Here is a 14014-nt window from a genome sequence, read left to right on the forward strand (position 1 = left end):
GCTCGGGCCGTGCGCCGCGCGCGGGGACTCCGCGGAGCTGCCTGTCACTGCGGCGGCGAGTTGCGAGCGCGTGTGCGCGGGCGGGTCCCGGTGGCGTAACGGGAAAAGCCGCCCTTGAGACCTCGTGGCCGCGCAGGAAAAGGTGGAATAAAGCGGCTGAACGGGGCCGTGTGAATTTCTGATTTGCTAAAGATAATTTTTGCGGAACTTTGAAAACGGTCCTTTTTAAAAGAGAGGATCTGTAAAAGAAGAGGTGCGCTAGCTTCTCTTTACAAGAAAGTGAGCAGCACGTTGTTACCTTCGGTGCTTTATAAATATGTTCTGACACATATAGAGCTTCAGAGAACTTCTGTTTCTGTTTCCACAGAAAGAACCAACATGCAAAGTGGAAGGAAACCCGAAACTGCTCTTCTAACAAAAAAGTGTTAGCTGTCTGCCTCTTTCACATGTTTTCTTTTTGCTTCATAATGGAAGGAGCGGGATTGTCTGAATCACTGAGGCAAAACTTCGGCAGAAGATAAGATGAAAGAAGACTTGAAAATATGTCGATACTCTGTGACTATTAATTCAGATGCACCTTTCACCAACAGAGGGGAATAGAGGTTAAAAGCACTGCGGTTTCATCAAAAGGAACTAATGGAGGATCTATGCTGATCTTTTTTTTAAATTATTTTTCTTTTCCTTCCTGCTCTCCCATGAGTCTCAAAAGAGAAAGATGGAAAGAATGTATGGAAGCTGAGATAAGGAGAAGGCTGGAGACAATAACTTCAGTTTCAGTCTTTTTTCCAAGTGCTGTAAATTCCCTATTTCATCGAATATAATACATTGTTTTGAATATGTAATTTTGTGATTAGTGGAGTTTTTTGTCAGCTCTGGAAGTGGAATTTGACCCGATTGAAAGCTTAGAAAAGTAAATATATGACTCTGATTCCTTTTTTCAAGTGAAGTTTTTCAAGTTTTCAGGAGATAGTGTTTCAGTCTCTTACTGTGCGTTGTCAACCTGTGTTTTATATGCATACCTTAGAGATTCTACTTTTTCCCTGATTTCAGTTTTTATGCTGTAGTGTGTTTCAGAAAAGTGTGAACAGACAAGGCACCTGAGTTTTAAGTTTTTGGGAGCCTTGTTATTTAAATATTGTAGCTCAGTTTACAAGTAATCTGAGTATCTTTTGGAATGCACAGTACATGCTAAGTCCTTTCTCCTAAAAAAATGCCTTAAGATGTTTGGTTTTTTACTAACTGGATCAGAGTTTGATACCTGAACATTGTGTTTTGTTAGGAAATGCATGCCTGGGGAAGAGGAGCTGCCTAATGGATCATGGCTCTGATGTTCACGGGGCATACTTTATTTCTAGCATTAATGATGTTTGCTGTCTTCACTTTTGAAGAATCTGTAAGCAATTACTCTGATTGGGTGACTTTCATAGAAAATGTAAATCAGTATGAAAAACAGCAACTTGAAGGTCTTAGTGCTGAGCAGAAGCTGAAAAAAATAGTTCTTCATCCGAGTTTGTATTTCGATGCTGAAGATGTCCAGGCGCTGAGGCAGAAGGCTCATACAAGCCATTCCCATCTATTTAGAGCCATCAGAAGTGCGGTGACGGTTATGCTATCCAACCCATTATACTACCTACCTCCACCCAAGCATGTTGATTTTGCTGCAAAGTGGAATGAGATTTATGGTAACAATCTGCCACCTCTAGCATTTTATTGTTTGCTGTGCCCCGAAGATAAAGCTGCGTTTGATTTCACCCTAGAATATATGGATAGAATGGCTGGCTACAAAAACTGGTTGGTTGAAAATGCACCTGGAGATGAAGTGCCACTTGGTCACTCCCTAACAGGATTTGCCACTGCTTTTGACTTCTTGTACAATTCACTGGAAAATGAGAGGAGGCAAAAATACCTGGAGAAGATATGGTCTGTAAGCGAGGAAATGTATGAGTACTCAAAGGTTCGTTCCTGGGGAAAGCAGCTTCTCCATAATCACCAAGCAACCAATATGCTTGCTTTGCTTATTGGGGCTTTGGTTGCAGGGGTGGACAGAGGATCTCAGGCAAATATTTGGAAACACACTGTTGTTGATGTGATGGAGAAAACAATGTTTCTGCTCAATCATATTGTAGACGGGTCTCTGGATGAAGGAGTAGCTTATGGGAGTTACACAGCCAAGTCGGTAACCCAGTATGTTTTCCTGGCCCAGCGCCACTTTGGTATTAACAACTTGGAGAACAACTGGCTCAAAATGCACTTTTGGTTTTACTATGCCACCCTGCTACCAGGTTTTCAGAGGACTGTGGGTGTAGCGGATTCTAATTACAACTGGTTTTACGGTCCTGAGAGCCAGCTGGTTTTCTTGGATAAGTTTATCATGAAGAATGGAGCTGGCAACTGGCTGGCGCAGCAGATTAGAAAACACAGACCCAAGGACGGGCCAATGGTGCCGTCCACTGCACAGAGGTGGAGCACACTGCACACTGAATTTATATGGTATGCTGCTGAAATCACTCCTCAGCCGCCTCCTGACTATGGTACTGCTAAAATGCATGTGTTTCCTAACTGGGGAGTTGTTACTTATGGGGCTGGATTGCCAAACAGTCAGACGAACACCTTTGTGTCCTTTAAGTCTGGAAAGCTCGGTGGACGTGCTGTCTATGATATTGTTCACTTTCAACCATACGCTTGGATTGATGGGTGGAGAAGTTTCAATCCAGGACATGAACATCCTGATCAGAACTCTTTCACTTTTGCTCCCAATGGACAGGTGTTTGTATCTGAGGCTCTTTATGGACCTAAACTCAGCCACCTGAACAATGTCTTGGTCTTTGCTCCATCTCCTACGAGCCAGTGCAACCAGCCTTGGGAGGGACAGCTTGGTGAGTGTGCCCAGTGGCTGAAGTGGATTGGTGATGAGGTTGGAGACTCAACTGGAGAAATTATAACAGCCTCCCAGGCTGGAGACATGATGTTTGTGAGCGGTGAGGCGGTATCTGCTTACACATCAGCAATGAAATTAAAAAGTGTGTATCGTGTTTTGCTGCTCTTAAATTCTCAGACATTGTTAGTAGTAGACCATATCGAGAAGGAGGAAGACTCTCCCGTTAATTCTGTCAGTGCCTTTTTTCATAATCTTGACATTGATTTTAAATACATACCTTATAAATTTAAGAACAAATACAATGGAGCTATGATGGATGTGTGGGATGCCCACTACAAGATGTTTTGGTTTGATCATCATGGGAGTAGTCCTGTTGCTAGGATACAGGAGGCAGAACAAGCTGCTGAATTCAAAAAGCGATGGACTCAGTTTGTAAATGTTACCTTTCCAATGAAAAACATGCTCACAAGGATTGTTTACCTTTTCTATGGCCCATATGTCAATGTGTCTAACTGTAGACTCGTAGATAATGCAAAATCTGGATTTCAGATTTCACTCAGTGTCAACAACACTGAAAATACCATCTCTGTTGTGACTGAATATCAGAATTTAAAGACAAGGTTCGATTACTTGGGCTTTGGTGGTTTTGCCAAGGTAGTTCATGAAAACAAAGTGACCAAGTTTGGTCTAGGTACTGAACCTGTGAAAAAACAGATAAAAAATAATAGAGTGTTTTTTCCGTTTGGCTTCAAAGTGAATGTAATTGCAGGGTTAATTTTGGGTGTGAGTTTGGTCATACTGGCTTTTCAGTGGCGGTTTTACATATCCTTTGGTAAAATGTTACGCTGGATCCTGATACTGGTTGTCACGCTGTGGCTTATTGAATTGGTGGATGTGTGGAGCATGTGTACTCAGCCCATTTGTGCAAAATGGAGCGGTGACATGACAAGGCTAGAACATGATAAAGGCAATAAAGCCAAAGAATTAGAAGAAAACCCAGTTGTTTTGCCAGATGTTATCATTACTTCACTTCCCACTTCTGGTGCAGAAATTTTAAAACAGCTCTTTTTCAATAGCAGTGACTTCTTATACATCAGGATACCTACACCCTATCTTGAAATTCCTGAGACTGAGTTTGAAATTGATTCCTTTGTAGATCCATGTGAATGGAAGGTTTCTGATGTCCAGAATGGTCATTTTCGTCTTATCCAAGGGTGGCTCCAGTCTCTAGTTCGAGGCACAAAGTTACATTTACAAAACATTCATTTGTATGAAGCCAGCAGAAGTAAAATGGCTCAGCATGCTGCCCTAAGCAAAGACAAAAAGAAAAGATCCAAGAAGAGAGAATCTCTGTCAGAGCAAAGAAGCAGGGCAAGAGGGAGTCCAGATAAAGATGCTGAACATATTAGGGAACTGAGAAGACATCTCACCTATTATCCTAATGCACGACCTGTGCTTAGTTTAAGTAGTGGGAGCTGGACATTAAAGCTTCCCTTCTTTCAGGAAATCCTAGGACCATCAATGAGAGCATTACATGTAGTGAGGGACCCACGGGCGTGGATCTATTCCATGTTGTACAAAAACAAGCCAAGCCTTTACTCCTTGAAAAATGTTCCACAACACTTGGCTGCAATGTTTAAGGGAGAGAATGGTAAAGGAAAATGTAGTTTAAATGAAGGCTATGCCTTTGAATATGAATCATTAAGAAAAGAACTTTCAAATCCTAATTCAAATGCTGTTTCTGTGTTGTCCTATTTATGGCTGGCAAACACAGCAGCAGCACTGAGAATAAATGGGGACTTGCTGCCTACAAATTATCAGCTCGTCAAGTTTGAAGATATTGTGAGCTTTCCTCAGAAGACGGCTGAAACAATTTTTGCTTTTCTTGGTATTCCTCTTCCTCCTGCTAGCTTAAACCAAATACTGTTTGCCACCTCCACCAGTCTTTTCTATCTTCCTTATGAAGGGGAAATTTCACCAAGTAGCATTCATGCCTGGAAACAAAACATGCCCAATGAAGAGATTAGACGGATTGAAGATATCTGTTGTTCTTTAATGGACCACTTAGGATACCCAAAGTTTATAGAATAAGTGCTGCCGGCCAGCAGAAATTTGCACTAATGATCTCTGACTCCCAATTTGTGGATAAATATTAGAGAAGTTTGTTTATTCTTGTAAAATGTGTACAGTCTGCTACTTTCAGAGAGTTTATTTTAAGAAAATGTTGTTCCTGCAACTGTGGGGTTTTGTTTTGTTTTATTTTGTTTTTAAAAAGAACCCTTGTAACTACTTTTGCTGCCTTTCAAAAAAAAGTTATGTGAACCTTTGTAGAACTACCAGCTGGGGACTCTCTAGCTCAGGGGATTAGTAATAGAATATGGAGCTTTTCACCTCCAGCTCACCAGTTTGACTTCAGTCCAAGTGGTTAGTACCTGAAAGTACTTATCATCTGTTGATTGTATGACAGCTTATATGAAATGAAACTGGTTAAACTGTCCCAGTTCCCAATGGTGATTATTAGCCCCCTTGGACAGGTTTTACTGGTGCATTGTGTCTGTGTCTCACTGGTCTTTACTGGTGGCAAAAAATAAACATAAGATGAGATTTAAGGCTTGTTCAGCATCCCTTCAGCGGAGGGAAACAGTCAGAATATTTGAGTGAATCTAGTTTCTTATTTACAGTCTCCACAGACAGGCCCGGAACAGGAATGGACATGGATATTGAATATCATTATAGGATATGGTTCCTTCAGCTCAGAGATGTGACATTTAAATTGGGTTTTGTGCTTGGACGAAAGAGAAGACTTCATTCTCTGTGCCTGACAAAGCGGTACCCTTTGTGAGTCTGAAGTAAACTATCTGGAGAGAAAGGTATGGGACCAAATCTAAGAAACCAACAAGATCTCCCAAATGAGCAGTTAAATTTGGAGAAGATTTTGTGTAATTTTGACCTGCTTCAACCTAGCTTAATTTTGAAAGTTGTTAACATCTTGGTTCTTTGCACTACTTTATCCTGTACCTCTTGTCTAAGAGGTTCCGAAAGGATTTTCTCATTTTGATTGAGACTCGTCCATCCTTCCTTGCTGTGACACATTTCTCTGCTGATTCTTGTGCATAATTTCACCGAGACCAGTGCAAATATTTGATGTAATTGTCAATGGCTTATTGTTGATGTCTGCAAAAAATGGCAATCTGAGATTTAGAGGATCTTAAATAAATCTCCAGGTCTGTGTTTCTGAGGGATATTTTGCTTTCCTGTATGATCAATTTCTGAATGACAACCACTGAAGGAATGAATTTCTGAAGAACAACCTCGGGTCTTCTTTCAGAGAGGGGAGAAGTCTGAAAATCACCTGTCCCTCAGCCACCTCACATGTTTCCCTGCAGTAGAATATTTCCAGAATTGTCTGATTTTTATCATCATTGGTTATTTTTTAACATGACGCTGTTTGGTTTGGAAACGAGCCTGATAGGATAGCTGTGTCATTGTCACAGCTTAGTTTCTTCTTGAGTCACACTCTTTGCGCATGCCCATTAAGAAAAAAAGTCCCATTTCCCAATTTAACTTGCTCAGCATTCTTTGGAAATGCATGCATATTGTAAACATCTGCAGATGTATAAATCAGATCACAAAGAGACATCTGTTTCCTTTACCATCTGTTTTTTATTACAAATGGGATTGTCTTGAAATATGCTTCAGTTGGTTTGTTGGAGCTGGGATCAGAGTTTTGGCTTATTATATCGAAATATGCATGTAATTACTGTTTATTTGGGTGGTAAGCATTAGACAATGTCAAAAGTGCCATGAGTTTCTTTGTACACATTACAGGTACCCTTGCAGATTCTTAATATAAAGGAGTTCTTGACTTTCCTTCCACCTTCCAATCTTAGTCATATGTCCCTGTCTTACTCTGCTGTCTTGTCCCTTCCATATATACATTTCACATCTTTTGGGGCACGTTGTGATATCTCATTATGACCGAGATAAAAGTAGCTATTTCTCAGCCAGTCATTAATATGTCAAAATAGGCCTCTAACACAATAAAGCTATTTATATTTTGTGTTCTCACTAACCATAACTTAGCTGTCATTTCCTAGCAGTAGTTGTTTTTTTTCCCCTTCAGTCCTAGGTTTCAGCCTGTTTAGGTGAAACGCCATGTTACAGGCAATACTAAAGAAATTAATATACACTGAAATGTTAGTGAAACTTTGGCTTCTAAGTATCATGCTCTCAAATTGGCTTCTCTCTGAAGTAATTTTTGGTTGTATGCTATAAAAAAAGGAAGTATTGATGTCTGTACAGTCTGTACTTGACAGAATAAGTCTCAACATTTGCCTTCTGTTTCTAGGATTTACACTCTAGAGTTAGAACAAATAAAAAGGCTTTTCTATTGTCTGATGGTTTAGGGCTGCTGAAGGTAAGAATTAAGACTGACTGTGTATTTGTGGAAGTAGAAAGATTTTTCAGTCCCTTCCTGAAAGTGGAATTGTGGAATGCCACAATAGCCTATAAACCAACTTTGTTTTTAAGGATTTAGGGTAGACAGAATTGTCTGTCAGGACCATCATCTGTGCTGCTTTTGCAATACGGGTTATCCCATGCACTTACATTCATAATAGTGTTATTGCTGTCATTAATTATATGCAAGATTTAGGAGCTATTTTTTTTATATATATAATGTACTTTCCTGGTTCAAAGAATACATAATCTATTATTGAGATTCCTTTGCACGGTTTGTTCCTTATACAGATGTAAAAAGGTAGAAGAGAACTCTGTTCTTTATTTTTAGAACTTGTGAGGCCAAATGCATTATAATCATTATGCTAAAAATATGTAAAATGGAAAGCAGTGTCTTTGAAAACAACAGAATAGGAATGCTTAAGGTACAGCAAGTCTCCGGTCATTGTAAATTATTATAACTTGACCAAAGTTAGTACCAGACAGGAGGTATCCCAGCTATGGAGCTGAAGGCCTGTGTTGAGATTGTGACCTTCTACCTGTATGAATAACAACACAAGACACAGCAGAAAGCTGAATAAACATGCATATGGTTGACGAAGAATCCCACTAAAGAGTGCAGCTCCGGGACTTTGTAGAATAAATTTCAGTGGCACCATCTGTAAAATGAGTTGTGGTATGGAGAAGCAGGAATACTGTGGAGGCCTGGTGATAAAAAAAAAATAAATAAATAAACTTGCTTTTATCTATTAATGGATAAATTCCAATTTTATGTCTGTGCTGATCTTGTCAAATTGGTCATTAAATAGATCTTTTTCTCATGCAAGTGTTCCCATTGAGACTAATGTGGCTTCATTTAAGACTGTCAGTAAAATTTGAGAATTGTTAGACCTTTCAGAAAAGCATGTCTGTTTAGGTACTTTGTATTGAAAAGTGTTCTGTCACTTTCAGTTAGACTTTCATAAAGATGCTCATGAAAATTAGTCTCAGTACTTTAATCTCAACATTACTTCCTTTTTCTCCCTGTGTTAAATGTTGATAATTATTTGTACTATATTGTAGTTTGAACTGTCCAATTATGAGACAGCTAAGATTTTGATGTATTTTAAAACAGCAGGCTTTATTTAAATGCTTATATCTCTGAATCATGTTTGAAAGCCTAAGAAAGGAAGAAAACATTTCAGTTATTTACTTTGTAACTAAGTGACATTGGCCCTGGACAGATGCACATGGGTCTTGGCATTCAGAGTTCAATCAAATCGGATGAATCTGTAGTCCCTGAGCATACTTACATGCCTCTGTTGCTCCCAGTAGGCTTTTTCCAAAAGCGACGTCTGTGGAGATGAGCCTCAGTATCATGGTCCAATTGGTTCCTTTCACCCTCTTAGCACACAGTTGACATGCAGTCCTTGTCGGATTTATGTTTGAACAGTTCATTTGCCAGATCCAGAGTTGAATTTCGGTACAAAGATCCTCAGCTTCATGTTACGTTAATGGCACAACTCATTTGACAGTGTAATACTATTCTGATAGTGTTATAATGCGTACCAAACAAAAATATCCACTTCAGGTTTTATAAAGTTATTGGTAACTGATTTGTAAAGCTGCCATCATGGATCAGATTTTATTTTTTTTTAACCATGAAAATGGTTTCACTTGATGTTGAAGCTTAATGATGTGACTGATAGGGGATTCCTGGCTCTGCCTGACCATCCATTTCCATTATTTGTCTTAGAGACACTATTTATGTGATGAATATTTATGTGATGAATATGAACATACATAATACTGCATTTGCTGAAAACATTTGAAGTGCACATTTCAAGATTAAGGATAAAAATATATTATTCCAATATTTCTGTAAATTACAAAAAAATTAGCCCCTTTGTCACTGGTCCATATGTTGGGTTCTGTATGTTGGAATATTTTATAGTTAGAAACTGATGTTTATTTATGTGATTTAGAAATAATTTATCAGAATTATTTCTTTTTAGTTACACATAAAATTATTTTCTTCAATAGGATAAGTACTGGAGCTTTCCTTTCTTTCTCCAGACTCCCTTTTAGCTTTGGTTCAGACTAAAACCTTTATTTAAATGTCATCACGAATGGGCTGTTTCCCATGTGAGGAGTCTGTTTGGAGACTCTTATAGTCTCAAATTCCATTTCATTGCATTTCAGTGTGGAATATCATGGACTACAAGTCATGGATCAAATTCCTAAATTGTGAGCTATTCAGAATTGTGCCATAACTGGAATGATGCCTTGCTGACCTCAATGACTGTTGTACCATTGACTTCAACAGGGCCTAAATACTATTATCTATGATTATCAAACTATTATCATTTACTTAGCCTCATCCAAACCAGCAGAAATTACAGGAAATAAATACCTCAAATTATCATGAAAGATTATAGTTCTTGTTATTTAACGAAAAAAAAAAGGAAATGCAATTTGATAATGTAAAAAAAATGTAAATTGCTCTGTAACCCTAATCAGAGGTACCTGCAGGCTGTCTGATAAATTTATAAACTCATAAAAGGAGGTATAGAAACAAACATATTGAAAATAATGTACAAAGCACAGTTTCAAATGTCAGGATTTTGATTTTCTTAAGTGAGGAGTAAATTGCTGATACATGATCTACACTATTCTTATAAAGGCTCTGAGTGGGTAATCTTGTGCTCTCAGAAAGTACTTAATAATGGGAAAGAGCTGTTTCACATTACGGAAATGATACTGGTTTAAATTAAACTATACATCTTGTGAGTTGACAATATGCTGCGAGTTATATGTGATGTAGGAGAGAAAAGATAGTCTGATTTCATTCACACCCATCTAACAGAATAATTTCTGAAAGGTTCTTCATTTATGCTGGTATAAACTCAACATTTAGTTTACTGCCTTTACTGAGAAAGATACTGTGATATTTAAGAACATGACCCGAATTAGTCTATCTCACATTAGATAATTTAACTTTTACACCTAAATAAGGAGCATTGTCACTCTAGAGTGTTGCCTTCAGAGGTAAATCAGACATTGCTTACCTCTTTGTAAATCCTCAGAAGCCAAGAGTGATTAAACTTTTATTTTAGATGCCTGCTGAAAGGCCTCGAAGCGGGGTGGATTTGACTTTAAATGTTATGGTCTTACATCTAAGTGGATTTCTGTGTCTGAGCAATTCTAGTGCATACAATGCCCATCCCCCCACCCCCACCCCAAATTTATGGAAAGTCCTGCATAAAATAAAGCTATTGTTAGTAAAATAATGCTTTTGTGTTATCTTGTTGTTTGGTTGTTGTTGTTTGTTGGTTTGTGGGGGGTTTTTTGTTTTGTTTTGTTTTGTTTTTTTCTTAGCTTATTTCACCACTTAGGATATCACAAAACTTTGTGATTTGGTGAAGTGTATGTATTTACATTTTTTAAATATTGCTGGTTTTGTTTGTTCTGAACCTGGGAGCCACTGTTATTTTCGGAAAGTATTGACGGCAAAACCTAATTTTGTCTGCCCTTGGATGCACAGTAAGTATGTCTGGAGTTAAGTAAAAGACCACAAAATAGCTATATTCCTAGAACAAAAAAGGTGATTTCCCACTTGGTTCTTGGGAACTGGGCAACTGGTGCAATCCATAATTTTTAAGCCTATGAATATTGTAGCTATATGCAGACTGTATATTTAGAATGGTGCCTCTTCTAATTCCTGAACTATACCCAAGAATTTTTTTGGAAATGGATGTTTGGCCCAGAGACCATTCTAACAATTTAACAATGTAGGTAAACTAGTTCAGTAAAAAAAAAAAAAAAAAAAAGGACATATAATCAAGTTAAGTGGAATAACTACATGCCCCTGGATCTGTCTTACTGAATATGGGCTGGTGCAGGCAGTATCTATCATCCAGAGGCATGGGTAGTTCAGCATACTTATTACTGCAAAGGTCTATAACCCACTTCAGATGTATATGAGCTGCAACTAGTTTCCTGCAGCAGAGTTTTGCAGGTTTAGCTAACTGAATTTTCTGTTCGTTTTATTTAGCAGAAGGTGCTTGGGATATACTTTAAATATAGAAGCAAGAATAAGACCTGATTCTATCTCTCCTGTGAAATTCAGCATGTTATAAAGCAAAGGTTTGCATGTTTTTAAGTCTTGATGATGTTATATTTAGCTGTGAAATAGGTTTAATGGTGTGGGGTTGTTTGGGTTTTGGGTTTGTTTTTTTTGTTTGTTTTGTTTTTCCTGGAAGGTGTTAGCTCTGTGCATTCTCTGTTAGTGGCTGCTGAATTATTTTGCAGTTGTTGGGTGGTATGTGTTTTTGTAGCTCATCCTAGATCTTGTCACTGTACTCTCACAAGTTTTGTTTTTTTTTCTTTAACCTTCTGAATCATGAACCCAGCTTTGGTTTTTGAGAGAGTTACATAGGAATTGCCTATTATGATAGGAGCAACAAGGTGTGGTGTAAACAAAATGTTTCTGCTATTGCAAATTTTTTTACAGTATTTGTCTCCAGCCATTTTGTGAAAGATTTTTCAAAGGGAATAAATCCAATGAACAAAGCTCAGAGGAAACTAATATTGAGAACATGATAAAAGGCAGGCTGTCAGAGATAATAAATGCACACTTGTTTTAGTGAAGGCCATTAATATTTTCACTCTTAATTTCTTTTCTAAGAGAGGAGTTGCTTACATTTTCTTCAGGGGTTTTTTAGACCCATTTGTGTTTCCATCCTACAGCTTGCCTAGAAATAGATTTTATCCTGTGTTTTCTGAATCTGAGTTTGAAATGTTGATTTTATTATATTTTCTTGAACCTTCTGTTGTGTTTCAGGATGTACCAGTCTATTCTTTTCATAAATTACATCCTACAGTTGCCACTTGATTTCAAGAAACATAATCTTGGACCTGGCAAGGACTGTGATAGGTACACAGAAATGAACTGAGAAACAGGAGAAACAAAATGTTATGCTGCTGAAGAGAATAGACTTAAAAGCATGTGTTGGAATATTTAGGTCTTAATGAGCTGCTGTATCATGCAGTATGAATGTCTGAATAATAGACTTTATTATTCACTTTAACTGATCAGCTGAACATTGTCTGATTCAAATTACCTTAAGAGTACTGGCAGAAAGATAAGTTAAAATGAACTTTTATTGGATATATTTTTTTTTTTCTTCAAAGCAGAGCTTTTATAATCTCAAACTGTGTTAATTTGTAACTAGATAGCTGTTACTCAGTGTAGCTCTATAAGAGCATTGTTGGCACCAAAGGATGCTTTTCAATGAGAGGGTGCAGTTTTACCTGCTGGGTATAGATTGAGTATTGATGGTTTCTCAACTACCAGCATCCTTTGGTGATGCATTCGAAAGAAAAGTTGACTTCTGTAATGAAGAATTGTTTCGTGTTAAAGAATGTACTGCACTGTTGCTGAACAAAATAGAGGTGATGTGAAAACATGCATATTATAGACAAGAAAACTTATCAGTCATGATTAAGCTAGTCTCATAATCAGATCTTTAGAAGTATGGGTGTAGCTGTCATCCATTCTTCAGCCTAATTACTAACCTTCATGACCCTCTTAAGTTGCAGGCTAGGCTAAGATGAATTTCCTTCCATTTGCTGAAAGAGCAAGCCTACACGAAGATACCCTGACATTGTTGATATACTAGGATTTTTTTAAGATGCTGTCACTTGAATGTATGTCTGTACCTCTAAATTGCTCCAGGGTGCATTTGCCAGTTTAACATAATGAATTATCCTGTTGACTTCAGTGTATAGGAATTTACCCATTTGTATTCCATCTTTCTCTGATTATAGCCACGCCTTAGTAACTTTTGCACATTAAGTGAATAGAATGATTAGTAAAGAGCCAGGCTTGACAATAAACAAAGAGCTCTGATATTCATTGTTCACAGATAATTGGAAGTGTTTGCCAGCAATCTGCTTCATCTGCATATACTTCAGTTGGCTGTGCATAGCAACAGACTCATAGCATCCTTTGCAGAATTTCCCTTGAGAAGTTTATAACTTAAAGGTACAATTTTAAGCAGCTGATATATATAACATTACTCAGTGCCTCTTAAAAATTATCTTTTTGATTCAAAGGTAAAAGGAAAACGAAAGGGGAAAAAAAAGTTATTCAATTCCCCTTAAATATAAATTAATAAATAATTTATAAAATTAAGATGTTCAGATGCTATTACAGTTTCGAAAAAAAAATCTGTACGGTCAGTTTAGAAGAACTGTCATTGTGTTATTAAATTATTACTATTCATGCTCTATAATGTATCCTGCAAAACAGGTAGAAATATGACCAATTTGATTTTGTTGGACTTCTGAAACAGAATCAGATAAATACACAGACAACTTTTAACTGTAAGCAGATGCAATAACCCTATGAAAAGGTGGTCTTACCCATATTTAGATACTTTGCAGTTACTCTTGTACTTACTGACTTTTATTTCATGTTATTAGTGAAGATTTAGTAACTCAATTTTGATTTTATCAAGCTGGAATTTTGCTAATGAGTAAAGATAGCCATATATGAATGGTAGAATTTATATTGGTTCTCTTAGATAAGATAGAAAGTAAACCATCTGAAAAACACTCTTGTTACTCAAGAAACTGGCCAAGAGAATCTGCGCATGCTCTGGGAAAAAAAAAACCACAAAAAACAAACAAAAAAAA

General features: G+C 37.5%; 1 protein-coding gene across 2 annotated transcripts; it reads left to right on the plus strand.

Annotated features, from left to right (window-relative positions):
• The first annotated feature begins 77 nt into the window (after nt 1-77).
• On the plus strand, nt 78-7775 carry DSEL (dermatan sulfate epimerase like). 2 transcript variants are annotated; one of them, XM_026842518.1, is made up of 2 exons: nt 78-168; nt 368-7775. In XM_026842518.1, the coding sequence occupies exon 2, from the start codon at nt 1319-1321 to the stop codon at nt 4967-4969; it is 3651 nt and encodes a 1216-aa protein (XP_026698319.1). In that variant the 5' UTR covers nt 78-168; nt 368-1318; the 3' UTR covers nt 4970-7775. The 2 variants fall into 2 exon arrangements, with proteins under 2 accessions (XP_026698319.1, XP_026698318.1); XM_026842517.1 differs by having other exon boundaries at nt 80-253.
• The last annotated feature ends 6239 nt before the right edge of the window (nt 7776-14014 follow it).

The sequence above is a fragment of the Athene cunicularia genome (assembly GCF_003259725.1).
Source record: "Athene cunicularia isolate RWA chromosome 2 unlocalized genomic scaffold, athCun1 chr2_part1, whole genome shotgun sequence".
NCBI classification, from domain to species: Eukaryota; Metazoa; Chordata; class Aves; order Strigiformes; family Strigidae; genus Athene; species Athene cunicularia.